The following is a 27,856-nucleotide window of genomic DNA, read 5'->3' as shown; positions in this document are numbered from 1 at the left end:
CCTGCTCCTAGAAAGCCAGACTTGGTGCACTTTTCGCTTGCGGGCTCTTAAGGCTACGGGCTTGGGCGCTTACTTGGGAGTAAGCCCGGTGGAATTTACGCCCGAGGAAACACTCGAGTTCCAGAGAGTTCCTGGGAAAACCCACCGCGGAAATCGCGGGGCTTTTTTGCGAGCCACGCTCTGCAGGTTTGAGCTGGAGTCCAGCGCCAGAGCCCCCATCCCACCCCTTTCCAATCCGATTCAAACTATTTGGAAGCTGCGCCACCACCAGAGTTCTCTTCGCTTTCGCCTTCTCTTTCAGCCAAAACGGGGGAAAAATATAAGCCTTTTGGCCACTCTTCTGGCCGCACATTAAGATGAAACCATTGCACGGCCGTTAAAAAGAGACACCCCCCCCCCCACACACCAACCCCGCCAAATAAAAAGGCGAGGCGATCTCAGTGCCTGGAGCACAAGCCCGTGCCTGTTTATTTGGAAAGAAAGTCCCAGAGGACCGAAATCACTTCCTGGTAAAAGTGCATCGGATGCAACTCTTAAAAAAAAATTTCACTACACCGCGCCGGAAAGTTGAGTGCGCAACCAAGTGCGAGCATGAAGGCGCGGAGAGGTGCTTATTGCCTTGACGGTTGTGCAAACGCACGGCTGAAGCGCCTGCCTTGCCCCCTTCCCTAATTTGTTTGATGCACGCGGAGTTTTGTTCGCTTTGGCCCGCTGGGTTAGAACTGACAGGTTCGCCTCCTCGCCTTATCTGCATTGTCTCCCTTCGCTTAGTCGCCCCTGCCTGCCCGCCTGGTTGCCTTCGCCGCGTACCCCCCTTCCTTCTCTCTCCAAAAGGGATCATTGTTAGTTTCTCCGTTACCCCCTCCTCCTGTTTATTTATGCACACGTCACAAAGGAGACCCGCCCCTCCCGCATCTCATTAAGTGCCTAGTGTTTCTTTCTCCCTGTCAATAATCCTGGATCCCAGACTTCTCCGTTCCTCCGGATTTCGATCCCCCTTTTTCTATCTGTCAATCAGCGCCGCCTTTGAACTGAAAAGCTCTCAGTCTAACTTCAACTCACTCAAATCCGACCGGCACAGGCTTCCTATATCTGCAGCTTCTACCCCCTCCCATTTTTACAGCTGATTTGTTTGGTTTGTTTGCTACCATTTTTTTAAGTAATTCCCCTCCCCCGTTTTAACCCTCCCTCGTTATATAATTTTTTTTCTTATTAATTTTTTGTGTCTCTGCCCGCGTGTCTTTACATGCTGATCTGATCATCGGAAGAAAAGAGAGAGAGAAAGAGAGAGAGAGAAAGAGAGAGAGAGAGAGAAAATCCAGAAGAAGGAAAAGAAGAAACCCAAAGTCACTGGTGCAAAAAGAAAGGAGCAGGGACACTGCCCTCCCCTCCTTCTCCTCCTCCTCCTCCTCCCCCTCTGTTCCCCTCCCCAAGAGGAAAGAAAAAGAGAAAAGAACTTTCACCTGGGACTCTTCTTAAAATTACAAACTTCTCCCTTTTCTTTCTGCCTTGTTTTTTTTAAAGAGAAATATCCTTCCCCCTTTTTCTTTCCTTATCCCCCCCCACCCCCTTTTCTGTCTCTCTCGTTCCGTCCTTGCAAAATTGCTGCTGGTGGGGGTAAGGCAGGAAGAAGATGCCGCAACTCAATGGCGGTGGAGGGGACGATTTGGGGGCGAACGATGAATTGATCTCTTTTAAAGACGAAGGGGAACAAGAAGAGAAGATCTCGGAGAACTCTTCTGCAGAGAGGGATTTAGCGGACGTCAAATCGTCTCTGGTCAATGAATCAGAAACTAATCAAAATAGCTCCTCAGACTCCGAGGTAAGAGACGTTACCCCCTTTGAAACACACCTGCCTCGCTTAACTTTGGCGGGAGGATTGTAGGACAAGAGATGGGGGGAGGAAAGTAAGAAAAGGGGGGAGAGGCAGAACACAACTAACTTGGTTTTCCCCCCGTCGTAAATTGCCCTGTTGCCGTATGTTTCGCCTTATGTTTTGTACAAACTTTTAACTTGTTCTCGTTTTCTTTCTTCCGTCTCTCCCCCACCAACCTACTTCTCCCATGTACTCTTCGCTGTTTTTTCCTCTTTTTTTTTTGTTATCGTGACCCCCCTTCCCCCTTTTCCCAAACACCGTTCTTGAATTAAAGGCGGAGAGGCGGCCTCCACCTAGGTCCGAAAGTTTCAGAGATAAATCCAGAGAAAGTTTAGAGGAAGGTAAGTGCTTTTTCTCTTTGGCAGCCACCCTTAAGTCCCCCTCCCCACTTTTGATGGGGAGGAGGCGGCTGTGAAATTCTCTTGCGTTTTCTGTAAATTCGTGTACGTTAAAGTTTTCGTTGGATTTTTGTGTGTGAAACGATTTCTAACTGTGATTTCCCTTTCCTTCTTTTATTTTCCTTCTTGCTCCTCGTTTCCCCGCCATGTTAGCTGCAAAAAGGCAAGATGGAGGGTTGTTTAAGGGCCCACCGTACCCTGGGTATCCCTTTATAATGATTCCCGACCTGAGCGGCCCCTACCTCCCCAATGGATCCCTTTCGCCCACGGCGAGAACGGTGAGTGACTTTTTTTTTTAATGGTTTCCTTTCCCGGTTTTTCTGCTACGATCCTGCGTTCTCCTCCTTTTTCTCCCCTTTCCAAAGCCCCCAATGGCTCCTGCGTGTCCCGCCCGTTCCTTCCCACTTCGGCCATGGCAGAGCCAGAAACTTTCCAAAACTTTTGTGCGTTCTGCAGACCGGGGGAGGGGAGGGGGGCAAGGGAGGAGAGAGGTTTGTTTATACTTCGCCATGTTTATTCCTTTACTTTCAGTTTGAGGCGGGGGGGGGGGGACGGGACGTGTGGATTCAGCGCCGGTGACTTAGAAAAAGAAAGCCGATTCAGTACGTTCAGCTCCCTCCTGGTTCTCAGCGCCAGAGCCCGCGCTCGCTCGAAGTCTCCCAAACTCGGAAATTTCTGTAGCGCTCTGTTTTCTCCGGCCCTCTTGAGTGGCGAACGGGGTTTGCTTTCTCTCCCCTCCCCCTTTACTTTGCCTCCCACTTAACCCTTTATTTGCTGTCCTAACCCTCGCCGAGTTACATACTAATTTACTGGGATAGTTGCCATTGAATGATTAATTGGTGTTAAATTGTATCTTTTATGTACACCCTTTTACGGGGCCTCTTGTTTTTAAATATATTGCGGATGACAGTTTAACTACAAGCATCTTGCTTTATTGTGTTTGTCCCCTTCCATTTTTCTTTCTTTTTGGTTTGATTTCTGAGAGTTTCTTGAGAAGAGCGTGTTGTCCTTTCAGAGTGGGAAAATGTTATTTGCATTCCTTTGCAAGGCGACATTTTCAAAAAGGCATAGTTGTTGTTTTTTAACGAAGATTAGAGATGCCATAACCATTCTATAACTGTGACATATATATATATATATATATATATATATATATATATATATATATATATATATATATATATATATATATATATATATATATATATATATATATTTATTCTCATTTCTATGATTCTGTCTTGCTTTAGGAGTACCAACTGTTTTTTTATTTACAAAGGGAAAAAATCTCAAGGAATCTTTCCCCCTCTCTTTACCCTTTCTCTTATTCTCTGTGGGAATAATTCTCTTCAGGAAGAGTCAGCAGGATTATTAAAATATATCTTTTTCTTATTAAAAACAATTAAATTTCAGCAAAAGCATTAAATAAAGGAACAAGCCTTTACTTGAATGGAATATTTTAAATCACAAGCGTACACACATTACTCTTACTGAAGGATATATACTTTTATGGGTGTGGCAGAAATACCAGAAGGCGTGGCAGAAAATAAGTTGCTGTAGCCATTAGATTGTTGCTTTACTAAGCCCTTCATAAGTAAAAATTGTTGGCTACTATTTTATATTTATAGATTGATTCCAACTCTACTTGTTCTTCTTAGAAAGGAAGTAAACTTTTATAATATTATTTATAAACTGACTTACATCCCCAGGGAATGCAGAATTCATACACAATTTGTTGTTAGTCTTTCCGTTAAATCTTTAAATTAAGATAAGTTTTCTATCCTACTTCCCTTTCTTTTGGTTTCTTCAAATTACCTTTTCCTTTTATAGTGATAGCATAAGACATAAATGTTGAGTAATACATCCACTATTAAATACTTGTGGGATTCCTGGTAACACCAGTCTGGAATAGGATATATTTTAATGCATATTAAAATATCAGGGTCAGATTTGTTTTTATTCAGATCCCAAATACCCATTGCAAGTTATAGAGGCCAAGGATGACCAAGTAGTGTTTACATATGTATTTTAAAGTATTTTGAAGGATGAGATTAACCTAGTGAATATATTTTATAATTTCTTGCATTTTGGGGATCATAGTCAAAGCAAGTATATACTTTATAACCACAGTTTTGGTATAATGGAAAGAAAAGATGATTACATACAGTATTGGCAAGGTAGTGAGACAGGTAAATGCTATGCAATATATTGGCAAAATTGTGGCTATTTTGTGGCTATTTAAATGTACACTAAGACAGTATAAGTTTATTCCCCAAAGGAATTTTCTATAAATAATTTTGAAAAAAAATTAAGTTTGTCTATGAAGTTTCTCTCTTAAATTTGTTTGGCTAGAAAGCTGAGAGGCAAATTCCTTTTTCCATATAAAAAAGGATATTGGGGTTTAATACACATTGTATTTTTTTCTGGTGGCACTTTTGTTCTGGATGAGATACATCATCTTTTGAAATGAATGGGGACTATTTGTGTGGATGTTTGAATAGACTTTGGATCAGGCCCTAAATAGTTATCTTTAATAGAAAAAAATCACTTAGTAATAAAGCCCTTTCTGAGGAGTCAGTGCTTTGTATAAAATCTGTTATTTTATTGCTGGTATAACAGGTGACCTTGTTCTTTGCCATCACATGATTCAAAAAGCATTTTCCATCCTCAATAGACAATTTTATTATTTGCATGACAGCCAGCTGTATATTTCAGTTTCTTTTTTCTTTTTGTCATGCGACTTAAATCATAGCTATAAAGAAAATCCATTCTTTACTTTGTTACAAAGCTAAAACTATTTAAAAATTGATTTTATATTGTACTGTTCAGAATATATTGAAACAATTAGAACATTGTTTTTGCAATTCAGGGTGCAAATAAATAGCTAATAGTTACTTACATAAATAGCACTATCCTCCCAATTTGAGTGAATGTACTATTGTTTTTAAAAGTTTCTGTGGGTAATTATTGTCCTTTTTTCACTGCAGACATGAGGTTTTATTTTTATTTAGAAAAAATCTTTGTCCTTTGATATTTTAAAATTGATTTATAGAAATACTGATCTATGGTTTTTTTTTGGGGGGGTTGTATAAATGTAAATGGTTTAAAGTAATCATTAACAGTCCAATCCTAGATAAATGTTGATTCAGAAGCAAGCCCTTACTTCCAGGTAAGGATGAAAGGGATTAAAGTCTAAATTTTCTTATGACAAGTAATAGTTCAGTTGCTGAAGATTGATCAAAATTGATAGCAATAATTGCATTTTTCAGAGGACAAAGATTTATCTGCATCATTCTAATTCTGCTTTTCAGATAATAATATACCTGGCTAAGAGAACCAATATACATTAAGGAGGGCTCTATTACAGATTTTAAAAAATGGATTTAGAACTAACTTGTGTGAAAATGGATGTCATGAGAATTTCATGACATTAAATTTAATTTCAGAAATCAACGATAAAGCAATTAAGTAGAAAATATTATTGTGATTACCAAAATACTTTTAATGTTAATATTTCAAAATTGATTTCTATTAACATTAAAGGAACTGTTCAATATATTACTTTTCCACATTTTGCTTTTTGCATGGGTGTTATTTCTCAGAGTAATATTTTTTATCAATAAGTATAAAGTAGGGGAAATATTTGTGATTTAACAAAACTGAATAGTCCAATATTTAAAATTTGAATAATTCCTTTTTTAATGCTCTGAATCGCCCTCCTTAATCTTCAGTTGAAGAATTTAGATGCAAGGGGGTAAAGAGTTAATAGGATTCCTCCACCTTTTTTTTTTCCTGCTATGAATTGTTTTGACAACAGTTTTCAAAAGTGTGACAATCTGAGCTTTTGCAGTTCAGTGTAATATTACTGTAATTACGCAGGTCATTACATTTTAAATAGACAACAATGAAATGCTTATCATGCTGAAAAAAAAGAACAGGTGTTCCTGCCCTTCTTTGGTATTTATGCTAATTTGTTGTTCAGGTCCTTTAGAAATATTTATAGCTTTGCATAGTTCAAAATTCTGTTTCAAGTGTGAAGGTTTGCTTCATTGCTAATCTGTAGGCTGAAATTTGATTTCTGAAATAAGGATGATGGTGGTAGTTGAATATTACCCATTTACATTTAGTTTTAAAATCTCAGTGAGTTTGGGGCTCACTGGTAGGGATAGGCTATTTATTAAATTGTACCATTCACTTAATTAATGGTTTTAATGGGAAAAATATTTTCTCCTCTTGAACTATGCAAAAATAACTAATAAAATTAAGCACATTGTCTGTGACTCTGTTAGTTCTTAGCATGGTTAGGATGCTGGTTCTGTGTCATAAATAGCTTTGTAAACTTCATATGAATAATGTTCTTTCAGCCTCTCTTGTCTGAATTCTTTTTAAAATCAGACGAGGAGGAGAAAACCAATGCTTGCTTCTCACTTAGAAAGACTCTGGAAGGCTAGAGTTTATGTTTAATGAAGGCAAAATGTAACCACGTTTTCATTTTCATGTCTCTAATATTACTTTTGGGGCTGCAAGGGTAAAACATAGATTATTGGCTTGCCAAGCTTGGCATTTTTACTTTAAAGAGTCTAGGGTTCATGCATTAGTAAGATTATTATTTTTTTCTTTCTGTTTTTTAAAGACAGTAGAAAAAAGACAGCTGCAGAATTCTCTTTCTTTCCTTTTGCATAGATGTATACCATGACTAAAATTACTCAACCCCCATTTACAGCTGTCTGGCAGTTATGTGGAAGCTGGGTTATGGCTGTTAAGCACGAGACAACCTGGATTTAACAAATGTTTCCCTAAATAGAGAAGAGGGGATTGCTGGATGCATGGGGGTAGAAATTGGAAAAAAACACCAAGGCAGCAATTCATGCCTTTCTTGAAACATACTTGCTAAATTTAAAGGAAGAACAGAATAGATATTGAGTCGAAGTGTTTATAGTTGCCCACAAAGGAGCTCTTACAGATTAAAATAGCATATTTTTACTTATAGGTAGAATTAGCGTCTGTCTACAGATTAACTGTGGTAGGATCTTTTTGTCTTTTGCTGCTATAGAACTTTTAACTGCTGCTGGGGTAGTTACTTATAAGCTGCATTCTCCTAAACTATTTTTTAAAATTAACATCATTGTTTTTGTACTGAGCCATGGCAAATATTGTTGGCCACCAACTGATAATTGAGTGTGTTTGTGAAGGAAATGGTTAACTTTACAAACAAAAGCAAACTTGTACCTCCATAGATCTGCTGGAAGAAATGTGCCACATTCATTTGCTGGCAGGCACTGAAGGGTCATAAATCTACAGGATTTATTTACAGCCCCTAACACTTATGAATGTTAAGATATTTGACGCCACGCTGGCCTTATAATATCCAAGGTCCATAGAGACTGGTAGTGGGTCAGGTTTCTTTCACTAATTATAAGCAATAAGAGATGGGAGAGGTGGGGAGGGGAGGAATTAGGAAAATCAGCCCATGAAAACCTTGGATTGTTTTGGGGAAAGTGGGAGGTTAGTGCTTGTTTCTCCTTAAATGTGGGGCAGCCTTTTCATAGGATTCAGAGTTAACTCTTGCAATGCTGAAGAACAATTCAAAGAACGTTAAGTAGATCTCTAATATGAGCTGCCTTCTTACGATATTGTGGGAGATCTCCAGGTGGAAATCTCACCATCACTTTGAACAGAACACCTTCCAAGAAATGTACAATAGTCTTCAATGTTTGATGTTTCATATTAAAAAAAACAATTTGTGTAATAAAAATAATTTGTATTAAAAACATTCAGTGTGTGACACTATATTTTTATGGAATGTTTAGCTATGCTTTTTCTTTGTCAAAAGCTTTGATATACCCAGAAAACAAATATTTCTGATTTCAAAAACTAATTATAAAATTAACTCACTTTTTCAAAAATGAAATCTAATCTTATTTTGTTCACAAGTCATGAGCTAAACAGAATAGATTTTTTCCAAGTGGATCTCAGAAATAATAAAAATCTAGTTTATGTACCTGATTATCTAATGAGAAATATTAATATGCTGAATATTCAGAAATGTTTGGAAAATATATCTATGATTGATAACCATTGCGAAAATGGAAGATGTAAAGTTCACCATGTTTTATACATCAGGAAAGTCTTGGAAAACAAAAAGAATATTAGAGGGCCCTTAAAAACTACATTTTTTTAATTGATATCTTGATGCTTCTTTCTCTATTTTAACATTTATAATCAGTCTTAAGAGCACAGCTGTTTTAAAGAAAGTTTTAGAAATGACTGTGTATATCCATACATCTTTTATGCATTTTATTTAATCTAAGGCATTTTATAAATTAGTTTCAGGAAAGGAATCTGAGAAGAAATACACATCTTTCCTCCCATATGTATGTAATTTTTTTAAGTAGCATTTTTTAAATAGTAATTTCTCAATGTATCTAGGACAGTGGTTTATGATGATTCCCACTCAATAGAGTTCTGTAATGTATTAGGGTCTACATCTCTTAACAGAATAGTCAATAGTTTACAGTAAGATAATGTAGTATATTCTAGCAGGTTATCATTTTTTGTAGTTGATGAAAATTTTATCTAATTTATTTCAGGTTGCAACTACTCTGCTCTTTTTAAGTGTTTCATTTCTTGATTCACATTCTTTTACTGTATAGTCAGACCTACAGGCATGAATGAGTTAATTGACTAACTTTAGTGAATTTTGGGAGCCTCATTGGCTTTAACAGGGTGCAACATATTTACAGGGTTTAATTAGTACATAATTGTTCTTACTCTGCCACAAGGGATAATATGCTGAAAAAGTGGCGTTGTTCTTCTACAGTCTTCAGTTTTAAAATGATAAATCACTTGCATATTTGTGCAATGATTCAAACGAAGCTGAGATCTCTCCAGCTCAACATGTGGTAAATTGTAAAGTCAATGAATTGCAGATCTAGGCTACAGTCTGATTGGGGTCTTGTTTGTGGATATATGTGTGTGTGTGCACAGTGAAAAAGGAGGATCGGTATAAATATTATGAAACAAAGTATATCCATAAATGTTGGTTTTAGCTATCATTTTGTCTTTTAATACTGTGCATTAACTTGAGGGAAGTGGTACAATTAATTAATGTAAGAAAAATGGCTTTTCTTACATAAAATGCACATAACAATTAGATCATCACTCTGCTATTAATTAGGAAAGATATTCTTAAAATATTTCTCTAGAAACATTTTTAATGAAAGATATAACAAAATTGTGCATCTCTTCGAGAATTTGCTAGTTCCATAAGAGATGCATTTTTACATTCTCTGCACACCCAGAAGTCTCATCAACTTCACTAAAACTTACTGCTAGGATAAGTGAGGCATAAAGGCCATGTTCTTGCTCAATGACCCCATTGTTTGCTTCTTAGCTATCTAGAACTACTTGTTAGTTTGCTGTAGACCCTGTTTTAAATAGCCAAGCATTGTAGCACAATTGTAGTTTTCCTCCTGAATGGATTACAAAGATAAAGTTATATAATTTAAGACTAGCAGAATATATTTTTTCTTGAGATGTAATATTTATAGTTTTTACTAGTAGTTTTGACTATACCATAGTGGTACCTTGAGTACTTTAGTAATATAAACTAAGTACAAAGAATGCTTAGTTGTGTGTTATTAGATGACAAGTAACAATGGATTAATTTAGATGTCTTTTTAAAAAATAAAAACGTATGTATCTCTTCTTATTTTATTATTGGACTTTTTGCATCTTAAATGTTTGTAATAAATTATATTATTATATATTCTATTTTTTTTCTAAAATATATACTAAACAAGAGACTTGAACTTGTAATTCTCCATATCTAACATTTTGGCTCCTCAAATATTTATTGGGTTTACTATGGTCAGTACAACCAAGGTTAACAAATCCACCGTAGACTAAGTTTTCAAAATTAGGTTTGAAAATAATCCATACTTTAAGCAAATTAGAAGTAGTTATGTGTACCTTGGTACAGTAAACCACATAATAGGAAAGATAATATTCATATTCACTCCTTAAAAATCAGTAGAAATATATGAAAATAGCTTGAAAATCAGAAAATAGTTTGAACCATTGATATGAGATATCATATGCAATAAAATCTCATGATGATCTCCCTTGAGATAGCCTGATCTAAAATGTGGATTTACAGGGTTAACTGAAATCATTTGGATTTAAATTGGGACTTGTACTGTTGCTGACTTTTGGAAAATAAGATATGAATTATCTCCAGCCAGACAATATATTCTTATGTAAATTGAAATTTTCTTTCACTTAGTTATTAAATTTATTTTTGGTCCCTGCCAATACAATAATGGGGAATGCTAAGGCAGAAAATTATTGCCTTATTAAAAAAAAAGATTTCAGAAAGACTTTCAAATTTCTGTGTGGAAGTGCTTTTGGTTTTTTTTTTTAAAGTGGGGCAGCCAAATTAATATCTTAATAAATGTATGTTCAGTATCAAACCATTCAGATTATGTCTTATTATTATATGGCAGAAAATAGAATGCCAAAATACTAATAGCAACTTAGACTTTATATATCACTTCATAGTGCTTTTACAGCCCCTCTAAGTGGTTTACAGAGTCAGCATATTGCCCCCAACAATCTGGGTCCTCATTTTACTGACTTCAGAAGGATAGAAGGCTGAGTTAACCCTGAGCTGGTCTGAATTGAATTCCTAGCAGTGAGCAGTGAGTTAGGGAAAGAATAAAGAAAATTAAGAATAAATAAATTAAGGGAAAGACTGAGGAAGAACAGATCTACATTTCTGGAGAATAAACCAAGCATCAGTGACAATATGTGAATTTGCATTTAATTTAGCTTCTTCTGACTTTTCTTATACAACTAACTTGTCAAATCTTTAGCATTCTGTCAAATCATTAGAGATTAAAGGTATGCAGCAAGATAAAGGCTAATAGAGTTGATCTAAACAGGTTAACCATAAAGTAACATTCTCATGCTGCCTGCTGAGCAATTGCGCTTCAAAACAGTTTATTTGTAATATTGATTTATATATCCATCAATATCACACTTATACATATGTTCCTGTTGTGTTTGTAGACTTCAGATTTGGATCACTATACAGATATTTCATTTTGACTTGATTCCTGGTTTGGTATTATAGCAATGACTTTTTGAGCAAGAACCTTTTGTCTTTTTCTTCTTTGTTCCACTTATGTTGAACTTTATAGATCCCTTTGAATGTTGATCTGGTTTACAAATCATGTTAAGTTGTATTAATTGGTTAAAATATCTTGGCTAATCAAAGCCTTACACAAACTGACCCATGAATGTGTGAAGGGAACTTCATTGGTTGAAAGGAAAATTTGAAATACCATTTTTCCAGAGATCTAGTTGACCCTCTTTCATAATGCGTAAAAGATCTGATTGTTCCCACAGGCAGTTGGGCCTGGATTTTAATCAACCACCTTTTTTTTTAATTGTTTTGACTTAGTGATTGGAAAGGGAATATTTTTCTGACCCAAGGATGCATTGTAGTATGAACTTTGAACAGTGATTTATTAATAGTGTTTACAGATTTAAGACTACAATTGACCCAAAATTTCTGTTGCTAAGCAACACTTAACAAAATTTCTGCTAAGTGAATTTTGCCGAATTTTACATCCTTTCTTACCACAGCTGTTAAGTGAATCACTGCAGTAGTTAAGTCAGTAACACTGTTGTTATGTAAATCTGGTTTCCCCGTTGACTTTGCTTATCAGAAGGTCACAAAATGGGATCCCATGACCCTGGTACACTGCAACTATTATAAATATGAGTCAATTGCCAAGCATCTGAATTTTCACCATGTGACCATAAGCTTCAACACTCATTACGTGTGAAAAATGGTCATAAGACACTTTTTTTCAGTGCCATTGCAACTTTGAACAGTCACTAAATGAACTGTTGTAAGTTGAGGACTACCTGTATTAAGTTTTTATATTTTCATGTGGACACCTTAATGAAATAGACAATTATTTAAATAAAGAAATAACTTATTGCACATTCAAACAAAGACAACTATGTCTATGTAGCTCCACATTTAAAAACGTTTAGTTGTCTAGTTCTGCTCAGTGCTCAAAATTGGATATTAACAGTAGAAATAGCATAGGTGAAACAAGGTTTCAAGGTTTCATTCCTATTAGAATACTTTATTTACGGTCACAGACCAAAACACGAGTACTACAAAAGAGACATAAGAGAATTTATCATAGCATCATAGCAATCAGCCACCAAAAGCTTAACTAAGGGAAATTACAGCATTCTCCTCTAATGGTTACAGCTCTTAAGAAAAATTTGGAAACCTGAGAGGTGCTGTATGAGGAGCCGTCTCCAAGGCAATATACAAACAAATTACAGCCATTAGGTCTAGAAGGGATGATTTCAAGAAGAGACAGTAACTTAGATCTGTCTGCTTTATACATGGGGCAAAATAGAAGGACATGCTCCACAGTTTCAACCTCAGCTCTGTCACAAGGGCATAGCCGTTCATTAATCGGAAGCTTCTTAAAACGACCATCCAAAAGTACTGAGGGCAAGACATTAAAGCAAGCTAGGGAAAAAGTTCTTCTATACTTGAGAATGGTTAAAATATAAAAATAGGAAGCCATCCTCAATTCATAATTATTAAGTTGGTTGAGAGTCAGGGGGGAGCAAGTTTTGTTGGCTCTGCCTCGTAGAGATTGTAAACCAATGTCCACAAGCATTGGACTACCCTAAATTGGGCATCCTTAGTTTCCCAAGGCATCCTCCGTAAAACCTAGCAGATGTAGTTTCTTCAGCAGCTCTTTCTCCCAGCGAGAAATATGGGAGTCTGCAAACGCCAGGGAGAGATAGCTGCCAGGAACTGCGAGAAAAAGCACCCGAAACCACCATTTAAAGGTGTTAATCCAAGCCATACATTCCACCAATCAAAGGCCCAGTTCCAGGTACATCGGGGCAAAACCAACACAAGTGGGAAGACCCAGAAGTTGTCTAAGAAAAGCATCCTGAGTTCTTTCAATGCAATCCTTGAAGCCCCGTATCCATGTGGGGATACCGTGAAGGGTTTGGGCCAACATTTTGGCTTTGTAAATACGTAGGGCAGAAGGAATGAACTGGCCACCCTGGGTATAAAAGAATCTTAAAATCTGCTGGTGACTACAGGAAGCCGAGTTCAGCACCTGGGTTCAGTGTCTGTTCCTATGTCTGTATACAGAGGGGGAATTTTCAAAATTATTTATTTGGTATACCACATTCTGGTTTGGGGTATAAACCAGCTACCACATTCACAAAAGATTGACTTGAAAGTATTTTTAGTTTTTGTTCTAGGTTGGTTCCTAGATACAAATCTTACAAGTATAAGTCTTTTGTTTTGAACATGACATTAAATGTAAAAGTGAAAAGTGAAAGTGTTTGAGAATAAGATTAGGACTGAACTATAATCTGATGCCAATCTGTGATATATAAAATGTTTTTATTTGATTTAAAATAAGCTTTTTGTAAGAGGGTGGCTATATAAATTTGATTATTAAATAAATATGACATCTTACTAATGCTAATTAGTTTTAAGTGTTTTGTCCAATTCAGCCATGGAAATTATTTCTTAAACTGATTCATTTACCATAGCTATTTCACAGTGCAGACCACAACTTATAAACTAATATAATTGTGAATGTAATTCGGTTTATTTTCTGTTAAGACCAGAATCTTCCCTGGTCCTTTTCTGAAATTAGAAATCAAAATACAGTTACACAAATATGTTTCTATAAGTGTTTGCTAAAAACTCTTTATCACCAATACAATGCCAGCAGTGCATTCTGACAGAACAAACCAGATCATAACATGATTTGATTTGGGCTTCAAGTATAAGAAAAGGTGGATACATAAATAATCTTGGTTTGTTTAAAGAAAATAAAATATTGTTTGACGCTACCAGTTTTGTTAGCATATGGATTTTGGCTATTGTTTAGCATGATATTTAAACAGTAATGGTGATCCATGGTTTCTTGGGATATTTCTGGTTTGTTTTTGTGTTGTTCTCAATCCTCTAATCAAGTCTTTGATATGCAGGATAGAAACAGTTTAGAAAATAAATAGTTTAAAACCAGGGTCTAGGAAGGATTTGGGTTCAATAAAAAGCAATGTTTTATAATTGTTTAACAAGCCATAGTTAAAGCAAATCATGGATTAGGTTGATAAATGCTGTCATAAAATTAATCAAGGATGTTCATGTACAAATAATGTTGTTTTAGTGCAGTTTGATTAACTACTAATTTCAGTAGTTTAACTACTATGAAAAGAAATGAAGTTAACTTACTCATACCTCCATTGCAGTAATAAAAGTAGATGCCTATCACACAGGTAGGTATTTGCATACTATTTAAATTTTAATAGGAGTGCTATTTAGATGTCAGTTGGCATTTGGTGTAATTAACAATATGAAATTCCAGTGCCACTGTGTGTTCCAGTTGACCTGGAATCTATGAAGCTGGTGGAGAGAAAGGCCTAGATGAGCTTTTATTTAGCTTGATTCTGACAGCTGGAAAAAAAAAGGAAAATAAAAGAAGCTCTATGGAAGGGCAGTTTGTTAATGTGGCTGTCTTGGTTCCAAAGGGAAGTATCTTTTTTAGACAAAAGTGGTTCTCAGGCTAAGAAATTCAGTCTTGCAGAGAATCCTGTCAAGAACACACAAGTTGTTTGAACCGGATGTGGAATTCTTACAATAATTAGAGCAATCTCTATTAACCGAGTGGCAACTTTTTAAAAATAAAAGATAGAAGATAAAGCTTCAGATTTGTTTCTCGCTCTCTTTATGTCTCGCTGTATGATTCATTCCTGATCAACTGCTGTTTCTATTGATACATACTTGGGAACGAGGGCATGGGGTGAAAAAGGGCAGGCATGTTTTGTACTACTTATTCATCATTAACTATCCTTATTTTTGATGAACTCTGGGTTGATACTTTTGGGTGAGGTTTTTTTTTTTTCTTTTTCTCCTCTATGTGACATGTCACTATAGTTTGTCATTTACTTCTTTTGTGTGTTAAAACTGTTGCTGCCTTCAGCAGATGACTGTTGTTTATATATTAAATTTAATTTGGGGTGTCTGATGGGTTTATAAATGATGGAAACTTCCTGAATTGGTAAAAAGAGTTACAGGTATGGCAAGAATGCCATTCTTTTAAGAAAAAACTTTGGTGATTAAATTTTGTTATTCTGAGTCTTTGTGACATTGCTATGTGTCAAAAAAAGCTGTCTCCTTGCAAATATATTTATTTTTAATTGGTTCACTATTGGGTTACAGTGTCTGTCTTCTGGACTTCCTACACCTTGACCAATTACAAGTATAGAGTCAGCATGCAAAATATTTTAGCCGTCATGATGTTGTGAGTTGGGCAGGCAAACCTCATCTTTTTCTCACTCTGTCTTTCATAAAATTTTGCCAGTTACAAAGGAAGCGCCTGTAGCTTTTATAACTCACTACCATTTTCCTTCCTTTTGGAATTACTTCATTTGCAATTTTGTTACTTAAGAATGATTTTTCTTTTGCTTGAGATAAATTAACCCAAGGCACTTCACTGAAACTTCCTGAATCTATTTTTCCCCCCACTCACTTTGTAACACCTCTGTCATTAACTCATTCTTGAGGAGATGAGAATACTAGGTGCAGAGGAAAAACAGTAAATGAGGTACTGTACAAGAACTTCTGGGGAATGAGGAATTGCCCCATAGGGACTTCAGTCCAATAATTTTATATCCCCTTCTCCCTAGCTCAGCATTCCCCTACATCCCACTACATACTGTTCAACAGAACAATGAGGACTGAAAAAGTTTTCAAGAAAGGAAGCTGCTACTCTTGAAAAGACTTCCTGCAATTACTGAAGGTTGTTGAGTGAGAAGCTGTCACTGATACATTTTTTTAGCCAGGCTCAACTGAGTTTTAGTATCACAGAATCCGGAGTGGTCATTTCTTAAATTATGTGGAAGGTTTCTTCACCTAAGTAAACACAAGAGGACATTTCAAGGTAAAAGGGGAAACAATTTCATTCCTTAATTTCACTCACAGCATAGTTTTAATATTTGCTTTTACTTTTCCTGACATTTGAAAATTTAAAAAGGTTTTTCCCCCTTCCAATAATAGATCCTTAATATCTTTATCTAATGAAGTTGTTAATTATTAGTATGTCATATATTATGGGAAGATTACAAGATTTTCCCCTTCGGGGAAAAAGGGCAGCATATAAATATAATAAAATGAAAAAAAAAATGAAATTTTAAAATCAGTGTCAACAATATAGTTCCACTGTAGGGTCCGTTATTCCAGTTTAAAATGAATATTAAAAAATATAAATCACAGAAGTATTTCCTGATAAAGGTGCCATTCAGTAAATTTTAAAATAATTCCATCAGATTGAAGGACTACTTTTATTGTGGGAAGTAGGAAGTATTTCAAGATCAAAGTTAAGAAACATATTTTATTAAATTTGCACACCTTTTGTGATAAATTGATCACTTGTTGAACAGATTAGATATAGAGCTGTTAGAATTTGTTTGATGAATCATATTCTTAGTACATTCCACGACTTAGACACACCTGTAAGTTGAGACGTGTATAATATTTGTAAAAATATATAATGCTACTTGAAATTACATATTTGAAATGTTGCTAGGTTCTTAAACATTGTAGTTGATAAATTTATATATGATATAAATTTATATATGATATAAAGAGCCAAGGTGGCGCAGTGGTTAAATGCAGCACTGCAGGCTACTGCTAGATCAGCAGGTCAGCGGTTCAAATCTCACCGGCTCAGGGTTGACTCAGCCTTCCATCCTTCCGAGGTGGGTAAAATGAGGACCCAGATTGTTGGGGGCAATATGCTGACTCTCTGTAAACCGCTTAGAGAGGCCTGAAAGGCCTATGAAGCGGTATATAAGTCTACTGCTATATGAACAATAACAATAACTGCTTGATAATAAATACCTCTACAAGCCTAGCTTTTTTCATTGTAAATCTGAATGGTTTCCAAGTCAAATGTAGAACTATATTTTAGCCAGATAAAATGGATGATTCCAAAGATCTAACGCCTATAGAACAAAGAATAAGAACTAAATGGGAAAACTTAATACAGGAAAAATGAAGCCTGGAATTATGTTAATTAAATTAGAAATTAATTGAAAAAAAACACACAGTTTAGAGTCTGTCTTATTTCTTTTCAGTTTAATAATTACCTTGATATAAGAGAAAAGGATGTTGAAAGCTCAGAAATAATACATTCTACCACTTACAAAATAATAATAAACATTCTTCAGTTTAAACAGCAAAATATTGGAAATAACTGAAATGATTTTAACAGATTGTTTACTGCAAATGCTCCTACCAAAAGTAATAATTTAATAATTTAGTAATGGATTTTATTCAAGTTGTCATTGAAGCTGTTGGAACCTTTAATTTTCCATCAGATTCTTGATATGAAATAATATACTATATATTGGCCTATGTATGCATCTTTTTCAGGCTTGTGTGACCTCTTAATTAGCTGTTCCTGGCTGCCTTTCCAGTTGTATACACACATTCAACTACGTTGTTTTATTATTGTGCATCGTGAAAAAAACATCTGTTTTGAAAACTTTGTACTACCTTAGTAAAAAAAGTCTTCAATGTGCTATGCAGCTTTTGTAAAAATAGGACTTGTAGACATTTTACTTTTAAAGTCTAGCAGTAAGCTTATTATTATTACAATTAGTCCTTGAGTTATGACAATTGAGTCCAACATTTCTGTTGCTAAGTGAGACAGCTGTTATGTTATGACCTTTTTGCCACAGTTGTTAAGTGAATTGCTGCAATTATTAAGTTAGTAATGTTGTTAAGCGAATCTGGCTTCCCCATTGACTTTGCTTGCCAGACTCTAGGACACTGCAGCCGTCATGAATATGAGTCAGTTGCCAAGTGTATGCATTTTGTCTGTATGACCATGGGGATGGTGTAATGGTCATAAGCAGTGGTGGGTTTCAAAAATTGTTCGAACCTACTCTGTGGGTGTGGCCTCCTTTGTGGGAGTGGCTTGCCACCCATGTGACCAGATGGGAGTGGCTTGCCACCCATGTGACCGGATGGGAGTGGCTTGCCGCCCATGTGACCGGATATGAAGATGCCAACGACACTTGTCAGAACCACCTTAAATTACCTCACACACAGCACTGGCATGCATAAGAATATGATGTAAACTTGTTTTTTAAAAAGCATCTTTGGTTTGCGTTAAAACAACTTCAACACACGTTCTGATTGCACCACAAACGCAGTAGTCATCCTTACCTTTCACAGAGGCACTGAGTTTTATAAATATGAGCTTGATAGTGTAGAATAATCATATCCAAGGACCAGTGGTGGGTTTCAAAAAAATTTGGAACCTCTTCTGTAGGTGTGGCCTGCTTTCCGGATCCACTGTTGGAACCTCTTCGGTAGATTTGACAAACTGGTTCTACCGAATAGGTGCGAACTGGTAGGAACCCACCTCTGGTCATAAGTATAAAAATGGTCATAATACACTTTTTTCAATGCCATTGAGTCACTACATGAAATGTAAGTTGAAGACTACCTGTAATTATTAAATTTGAATGCCACTGGTTCGCAACAACTTTTCATCCAAACATCTTGTTTGAGATCTTTGCAATGTCAGTTGCTTTCTATATTTTGGTAGCAGAACTTTTCTGACATTTTTCTGTAGTTTAGTCTAGTTGTTAACAGGGGATGATTCTTGTAACCATCCTTCTGCATTATATTTGAGAATATAGAGATGCATAAAATGTAATAGGAAATTTTTTGAATAATCATATTGCATTAATATATGACAATTCTGAAACAGATTTATAGTAGAGCTTAAAAGTATGTGACATTTTTTGAATTTTCAATATTTCTGTATAAATATGACGTAAATGTTTATATGTTCCCCATACGAGTCCTAAAACTGGACAGAACCTAATTAACCAAATGAGCAAAAAACATTACAGTTGCTCATTGATTTATTGATGTAAATGTTACAAAATTATATATGTGTGTGGAAAAAATATATGAAACTGAAGGATTATCAGTTCACTTGAAGGGGTATTAGAGTCATGTCTTTCAACCAATGGGATGATAAATATGTCTGATAAACAAGTCTACCTTATATAAAGAACAGAATTCATTGTCTTCTCTACAGTTATATGGAAGTGTGTCATGATTTGAACAAAGAAGATTTCTGAGGCTCACCAAATTGTTGATTCTCACCAGGCTGAAAACAGTACAAAACTCTTTCTAGAGAGTTTGGATTTCACCAGTCCCTTGTCGGATAGATCCTGTACAATTGGTGGCAATTCAGCACCATTGTTACCTTCCTTAGAAGTGGTTAACCAACCAAAGTCATATCAAGGACAAGGTGTGGAAATACTCTAGGAAATCTCAAAATCCAGACACACCTGTAAGGAACTGAAGGCTTCTCTTGCTTTGGCAAATGTCAGCATTCATGAGACCACTATCAGCAGAACAATGAACAACACTTATGTATTTATTACCATATTTTAAAGTAGATTATCAAGGAAGAGGAATGTTCAATTTCCAGTAATTAGATGCATAGACAAAAAAATATCTTTAATAGAAACTGTGAGACAGGCCTACAGAGCTGATTTGATGGACTGAGTTTCCCAGAAAAGAGGGAATATATTCCAAAAGGGGAGTGGGGAGACAAGGGCAGCATGTCTCCAAGCCAGATAAGAAGACAGAGAAGGAGGGTAAGCATAACCACTTCCTAGGATGTCCCAGGGTATATCTGTTAGAATGAAAATAGTATAGGTTTGATATTCCTAGTTGTGTGTAAGCAAATAAGAGAACTCTTGCTAAATTGTTCTACATCATTTCATGGCCTTAACTTGACAGAAGCTATCTAAAAGAAAATAGGTTAAAATGAAAATCCTGCAAATTCTGTTTAAATAGGCAGCAACAGGACTGTAGCTTGAGAAGGTCCTTGCTCATGTGATTATGGAGGCAAGGAAGCAGAAAGTTGGAATCTCCCTATACTTTCTTGCTGATAAGTATCAGTCATGTGTGGCTGCTCATTTTGTGGGAAAGAAAATTATAGTATGAATCAGCCCACCACAAGCTGAAGTGCCTTTGTGCAGTAATCTCAAATGAGTTCACATAAGGTTTGTTTACGTCTCCTCATCTATTACCCTACTTAAATCCATATACATTTTGAAGGGTCATTCAAATATATAGAATGCCAGGACATTTCCCTTTCCCCTTTCCTTTCCTAAATGGCTGGGATAGATATTTGGAAAGTTTGTTGGTTTCCTATCTCTGTTAGTAGCTCTTCAAGCTATGTGTATGCACGTGTAAGCATATAGGATGGAAAAGAAATTCTACGTTGCTTGGTATTTCAATGCTTTGAAATAAAGAAAAGTGTGGTGTAAATATTTAAAAATTAATGAATGTGACAGATTTTGTTGAATATGAAACAGGACCAAATATATGGTTTCTTGTATGGTTTGTGCTTACAACAAGAGTGTTTTTTAGCTTTATGAGAAGTATAGATATTGACTCTTGAGCAGTATATATGTTGCAACGTAGTCAGTTACCTATAAACACCTAACATATTATTTGTAGCACTTTCTTTCTCTTGCCTTTTTCTATGCTATTTTACATAATTAGGATGCTTTTCTTCTGGGCAAGAAAACTTGGATTAGCTATCCTGGTTGGGTTAATGTTTTTCTCCTGTTCTCTTATTGCAAGATAATTATGACTTGGATTGTGTAGGTTATGTGGGATATATGATATGTGGAGGATATAGCCTTGGGTGTTCACACAGGTTTTTCAGGTCTTTTTCAGTTCTAGGATTAAATAATATATCTTGTATGAGGCATTTCTTACAGAGATGTCATTTGCAGTGATTGCATGAATAGTTTCCATGCTAGTTAAAGGACCCTGAGCTATTGTGCTTTCACATAATTAGTAACTTTAGATTATTTGCACCATATTCAATTAAATTGCTGTGCACCTTTCAGTAGCCTCATGCAACTTTCAGCTATGTGAAAATTATACTATGAGTATTTGATAATTAGCAGATGTGTGGCTTAATTTTGTAGGTAGCTACAATCTCTGATCAGCAGAACTTTGTCCAAACTCCAGTCAGTGAGTGATGAGTTTGTGTTTCTAACATAATCTTGAGGTCCGATATATGTTTAGGGATGATGTTCTGCACTCATGTTGGTTCTAAATTTAGGTGATGCACTTAATCTAAATCGTACAAGTCCCAAAATGCTTCTGAGGCCCTTTAGAGTTTTAAAAGTATGCACTTGATCAAACTTCACCATGTCAGCAAGGACATCAAATCCTGTGCAACTTTGAGGAATGACAATTCTTGATTCCTTCTCTACATAGCATAGAAGTTAGTTTATTGTAGTTAATAAGAAGAGGAATGATTGCTTTGACAAGTTCATCTTTGTAGTTTCTGAATTCTAAAAAAAAAGATACCGAACCTTTTCCTCAAGAATGTTATACTTGGATTTTAGTAATTATTCACGCAAAACAAAATTGAGAAAAGAGTAACTGGATATGATACTTACCAAGGTAATATTTTTATACCTTCAGTTAAATTACCTTTGCAGGAAGTAATAAGCGCACCAGCGGCCTAATGTCCTTGTCCTTTTGTCCCCATTTATTTGTACCTATTTCCTGTGTTCTTATTCATGTTTATTCTTATTCCTGTTATCTTGTACATGAGTGACAAACTAAATAAATAAAATAAATAAATGAACATAAATCATATTATAAAAGAACCTTTGGTGACTACCAGACATAGAATAAGGTATAAAGATTAATGGTTTCACTTCAACAAATTGTGATGGATTTGTAATCTTTAGCATAGAGATTTTTACAGTTGATTTGATTAAGGTACACTAGCTTTGAAAACAAATGTACACTTTTGTACTATGGTTTGATCTTCAGTTTAGGATGGGTAACTTATTAAATGATAGGCCTGCACAACTTTAGAGAGGAAAAGATCACTTTAATACATTAAAAATAATTGAGGCTCACAAAGAAATATCTGTTGTGTGGATTAGCTGTTTGTCTTCCCAGGAGACCTGGTGACTTGGAGAAGCTCAATAACATATCTTTTGGGGTAGTAGCAGCAAATTTATTGACTTTACAAGATGTACAATTCTGTTTGTCAGGCCAGATGTTGTGCAGGTCAGTTCTATACTAAATAGACTAAGGTGACCAGATTTTCAGATTGGAAAAGAGGGACGCCCTTGACCGGGGGCGGGGGGGGGGGGGGCTTGATTAAAAAAATTTTTTTTTGTCAAAAGGTCACCCCAGGACACTGAAACCAGCATAAATACGAATCTGTTGCCAAACAAAATTTTGATCACGTGACCATGAGGATGCTGCAACGGTCGCTAAGTGTGAAAAATGGTTGCAACGGTCGCTAAGTGTGAAAAATGGTCATCAGTCACTTTTTTCAATGCCATTGTATCTTCCTGATTATTAAAAGTGCAAATTCACTCAGTGTCAATCATGACTCCTGAGTCCATTTCAAAGTATTGTGCATAGAAATTTTAAAAATGGCTTGTTTCAATTTATTTTGGATAGAATCTTTTTTTAAATAGTTTAAGACAATTTAAAAAAAGAATCAACACAGAATAACACTATTTTTAAAAATCATATGCACAATAAATAAAATATTATTTTAAAATACATTAAAAAAATAAAAGAAAAAACCCAGCTCACTTACCAGCAGGCAGGCAGAGTCAGCAGATCTTCGTAGGGATGGATGGAAGCACACAGGGAGCCTATATATACGCAACTGCAGTAACAATGACAATGATGAAGGATTGGATTGAGTTAAACAATAAAAGAATTCTGATCTTAGAAGGCCATGACCTGCAGGCAGACTGGCATAATTTCTTATGGAATGAATGACAAACATAAAACGCACAAATACTTTCAAAATCATTTAATTAGAACTTTACTGCAACAATGGCTCAAAATCAAAAAAATCCACTATGTGAAAACCCCAAATTGGCTATCACCAACAGAAAGAACGACACACCCAAATTTTACAGATTGGAACAAAATTCTAAGATACAGAGATCTAATTGACAGACAGGGAAATTTAAAAACAATTGAAGAATTGGCAGATCAGAATATGAAAGGTGACTGGCTAACCTACCTCCAAATTAAAACTAAATACAATAAAGACACTAAAATATATGGTATTGAAACAGAACCACACAAATTGAATAAAATTATTCAAAGTCTGGACAGAAAGATGATAGGGAAAATATACAAATTCCTCTTGAAGTATCAAATGGAAGAGGAAATTGGAAACTGTAAAAGAACCAATGATAAAATGGGCACAGAACTTTGGCTATAACATTGAACTAGACAAATGGGAAAAATTTTGGGGAATAAATTTAAGAATGACACTATCAATCCCATACAAGGAAAACCTTGTTCTTTCAATCCTTCCAATATTTTTTTCCTTCATTCCCTTGTCTGTTTCAATATTAAGTACATTTCTTCCTTTCTTCCTATAATTTTTTTCCATTTTCTTCCTTATATTCTTTTCCATTTCAACATTGTCTTCCTTTTTTCCTTCCTTCCTTCCTATACGTCTTTCCATTTTCTTCCTTATATTATCTTTTCTGTTTCAACAGTCTTTGTTTCTCCTTCCTTCCTTCCTTCCTATACTTCTTCTTTCATTCATTATATTTTCTTTTCCATTTCAATATTAAGTGTAATTCTTTGTTCCTCCTTCCTTCTTTCAATCCTTCCAATACTTTTTCCTTCATTCTCTTTTCCTTCAACATTAAGTGCAATTCCTTCCTTCCTTCCTTCCTTCCTTCCTTCCTTCCTTCCTTCCTTCCTTCCTAAGTTATTTCCATTTTCTTCCTTATATAATATTTTCTGTTTCAACATAAACTGCCTTCCTTCCTTCCCTCCCTCCCATCCCTTTCTTTATGTTTTCTTCATGCTTTCTTTTCTTTTTCCTCTGTCTTTTTAAATCCCCCCCTTCTTCTCCTCCTCTACATTTAGGTTGGATTAGTTTGTTTATTAGTTAAGTCAAACGTTTTAATAAAAGTTTCATCTTTTAAGATTCGTCCAACACATCCAATTGTAACCTTAGCAGAATCCCATTGATCCACAGACAGCAGCGGGGAGGCCCAGAAGCCAGAGGACGTTCTCTGCTGGCGGCGCCGCTCCCCCGACATCTCTTCCTTCCGCGGCAAATCCTATGGATTCACGAACGGACTCCACGGAAGGAAGAGAGATCAGGACAGCAGGGGGAGGCCCAGAAGCGAGGGGACGTTCTCTGCTGGCGGCGCCGCTCCCCCGATATCTCTTCCTTCAGCGGCGAATCCCATGAATTCACGAACCGACTCCACGGAAGGAAGAGAGATCGGGACAGCAGCGGGGAGCCCCAGAAGACAGAGGACATTCTCTGCTGGCGTCCGCCGCTCCCCCGACATCTCTTCCTTCCGCGGCGAATCCCATGGATTCACGAACCGACTCCACGGAAGGAAGAGAGATCGGGACAGCAGCGGGGAGCCCCAGAAGCCAGAGGACGTTCTCTGCTGGCATCCGCCGCTCCCCCGATATCTCTTCCTTCCGCGGCGAATCCCATGGATTCACGAACGGACTCCACGGAAGGAAGAGAGATCGGGACAGCAGCGGGGAGGCCCAGAAGCGAGGGGACGTTCTCTGCTGGCGTCCGCCGCTCCCCCGATATCTCTTCCTTCCGCGGCGAATCCCATGGATTCACGAACGGACTCCACGGAAGGAAGAGAGATCGGGACAGCAGCGGGGAGGCCCAGAAGCGAGGGGACGTTCTCTGCTGGCGTCCGCCGCTCCCCCGATATCTCTTCCTTCCGCGGCGAATCCCATGGATTCACGAACGGACTCCACGGAAGGAAGAGAGATCGGGACAGCAGCGGGGAGCCCCAGAAGCCAGAGGACGTTCTCTGCTGGCGGCGCCGCTCCCCCGACATCTCTTCCTTCCGCGGCGAATCCCATGGATTCACGAACAGACTCCACGGAAGGAAGAGAGATCGGGACAGCAGCGGGGAGGCCCAGAAGCGAGGGGACGTTCTCTGCTGGCGGCGCCGCTCCCCCGACATCTCTTCCTTCCGCGGCGAATCCCATGGATTCACGAACGGACTCCACGGAAGGAAGAGAGATCGGGACAGCAGCGGGGAGGCCCAGAAGCGAGGGGACGTTCTCTGCTGGCGGCGCCGCTCCCCCGACATCTCTTCCTTCCGCGGCGAATCCCATGGATTCACGAACGGACTCCACGGAAGGAAGAGAGATCGGGACAGCAGCGGGGAGGCCCAGAAGCGAGGGACGTTCTCTGCTGGCGGCGCCGCTCCCCCGACATCTCTTCCTTCCGCGGCGAATCCCATGGATTCACGAACGGACTCCACGGAAGGAAGAGAGATCGGGACAGCAGCGGGGAGGCCCAGAAGCGAGGGGACGTTCTCTGCTGGCGGCGCCGCTCCCCCGACATCTCTTCCTTCCGCGGCGAATCCCATGGATTCACCAACGGACTCCACGGAAGGAAGAGAGGTCTGGTCTGGGCAGCACGCACAGAGCGGGAAAGGCAGCACCAAAGCCTGGCCGCGAGCGAGGGAGCGCGCGGCGAGCAGCGACGCCGGGCTGCTTCTTCCTCCGCCGCCGCCGCCGGCTGCTCCCTCCGGGGCAGGAGAGCTGGGAGCAGCCGCCAGAGAACTTCCACGTGGTTCCAGAGGTTTTGCCACCCGTTCCAGCGCAGCACAGGGGCTGGCTGCGAACTCCGCAAGGGGGCTGTCTCCTTCCCCCAGCCCAGCGCCTCCCGATTCCCACGGTACCAAATTTAATACAAAACATGATTTACTCACCACCAGTGAGTAAGCGCAGCTGCCCAAAACAAAGACGAAATAAAATGGAGACTCGCGCATGCGTCCTCAGCTAAGGAGTCCAGCCAATCAGTGAGCTGGTTGGCCAGCTCACTGATTGGCTGAAGTCCAGCCAATCAAATCAGTGAGCGGCAGGCTGGGCTGGCTTAAATTTGTAGGTAGCATAGAACAGAACGATGAGCCAGCCCAGCAGCTGATGGGCGGGAGCTGCAAGCGCCAAAAAAAGCGTGCCTTTTTAAAAAGCGGGCGGGACGCGGGAAAATGCATCAAAAAGCGGGGGTGTCCCGCCAAAAGCGGGACGTCTGGTCACCTTAAAATAGACTAAACCCATATTGATGTAGAATTGAAGGATCACAAAATGTATGCATAGAACTGCTGGATGTGAGCGGTAATCCTACTGAACTCAAGGCCACCTTTTCTATGGAGCAGCTTTACACTTATGTCGACTAATGGCTGTATTGGGACCCTTCTGATACATTACATTAAATGTAACCAACAGTAATGATGGTTGTGGCAAGGTGCCTTATATTCATAATGGGTTTATTCACTTCCCTATATCAATAAAAGAAAGAAAGAAAAGAGTTCTAGAAATGTAGAAATTAAATTTTAGGTCTTTCATCCTCCTGTGTCTGTAGATAGCATTATCTCTCATATCTTCCATCCACAGAGTCAGTGTAAAATAATATTTTCTGTTTAGCATCAATATTCTTTGATGACTTCTGGGTTAAGAACAAAACAAAACAAAACCAGGGATGTCTTAAATCTATATTGGATCCTTGTGTACCTGAACTGCTGCTGCACATGCTTTTCTGTAAAGAGTATTAAATTAGCAGCTCCAGACTTGTAAACTCAGAACACACATTGAGTTTTTCTCCCAAGATTGCCTTATAATTTCTGGAATTCCAGATCAGAGTAGAGAAATTGTTATGCTTTTTTCATGACTTCATGTTTGAAAATTGCCATTCTGAATCTGCAACATTAAACAGGCCTTTTGAATGCAGATAATTTCATCTCAATACAATACAATACAATAGCAGGGTTGGAAGGGACCTTGGAGGTCTTCTAGTCCAACCCCCTGCCTAGGCAGGAAACCCTATACCGTTTCAGACAAATGGCTATCCATTTGGTGGACATGGAACATTGTTTTTGTTAGGGTTTCAAGTAGTACCTCCAACGAAAGAAGAATCCAAGGCTTGAATGCTTCAAAATTCAATTTTATTTATGTCATATTGGCACATGTTGGAAAACCAGAATCTAAAAGTTTCCAGGTTTTCCCCACCCAAAATATAGTCCAATACCTACCCAGCACCCACATGTCCATCACATGATCCAATCAAAGCATAATTCCAACTGGAGATGCCTCCCAGTTACACCTCTCCAGGTGCAGGGCAGAATGTCCTTGACTCTTGGAGAAAGGAATGTTGTTATGACTATATGTCTCCCCAGGTCCATACAATCCCCCCCCCCTGCCAGTTTCCCACAGACTAAATGTGGCAAGCATGAAGATCCAATGCCCAAAATGGCTTCCAGGTCTGACAGTTTTCATGCTTTCTGTTTTAATTTATAAAGACTTAATGTACGACTTTTAATTTATCAGTGACACATGTTAGTGCTCCGTGCTCATTAACACATTCGATATATTTTTTAAAAAATCCCCAAATTT

General features: G+C 37.7%; 1 protein-coding gene across 1 annotated transcript in view; it reads left to right on the top strand.

Annotated features, from left to right (window-relative positions):
* Window positions 1-578: 578 nt before the first annotated feature.
* Window positions 579-27,856, top strand: part of TCF7L2 (transcription factor 7 like 2) — a 218,067-nt gene continuing 190,789 nt past the window's right edge. Inside the window, 3 exon segments of the mRNA XM_032225054.1 lie at window positions 579-1,822; window positions 2,151-2,217; window positions 2,428-2,552. Coding sequence (XP_032080945.1) covers window positions 1,634-1,822; window positions 2,151-2,217; window positions 2,428-2,552 — 381 coding nt within the window. The 5' untranslated portion in view covers window positions 579-1,633.

The sequence above is a fragment of the Thamnophis elegans genome, chromosome 10 (genome assembly GCF_009769535.1).
Source record: "Thamnophis elegans isolate rThaEle1 chromosome 10, rThaEle1.pri, whole genome shotgun sequence".
Lineage (NCBI taxonomy): Eukaryota > Metazoa > Chordata > Lepidosauria > Squamata > Colubridae > Thamnophis > Thamnophis elegans.
This window is presented reverse-complemented; position numbering and strand designations above follow the sequence as displayed.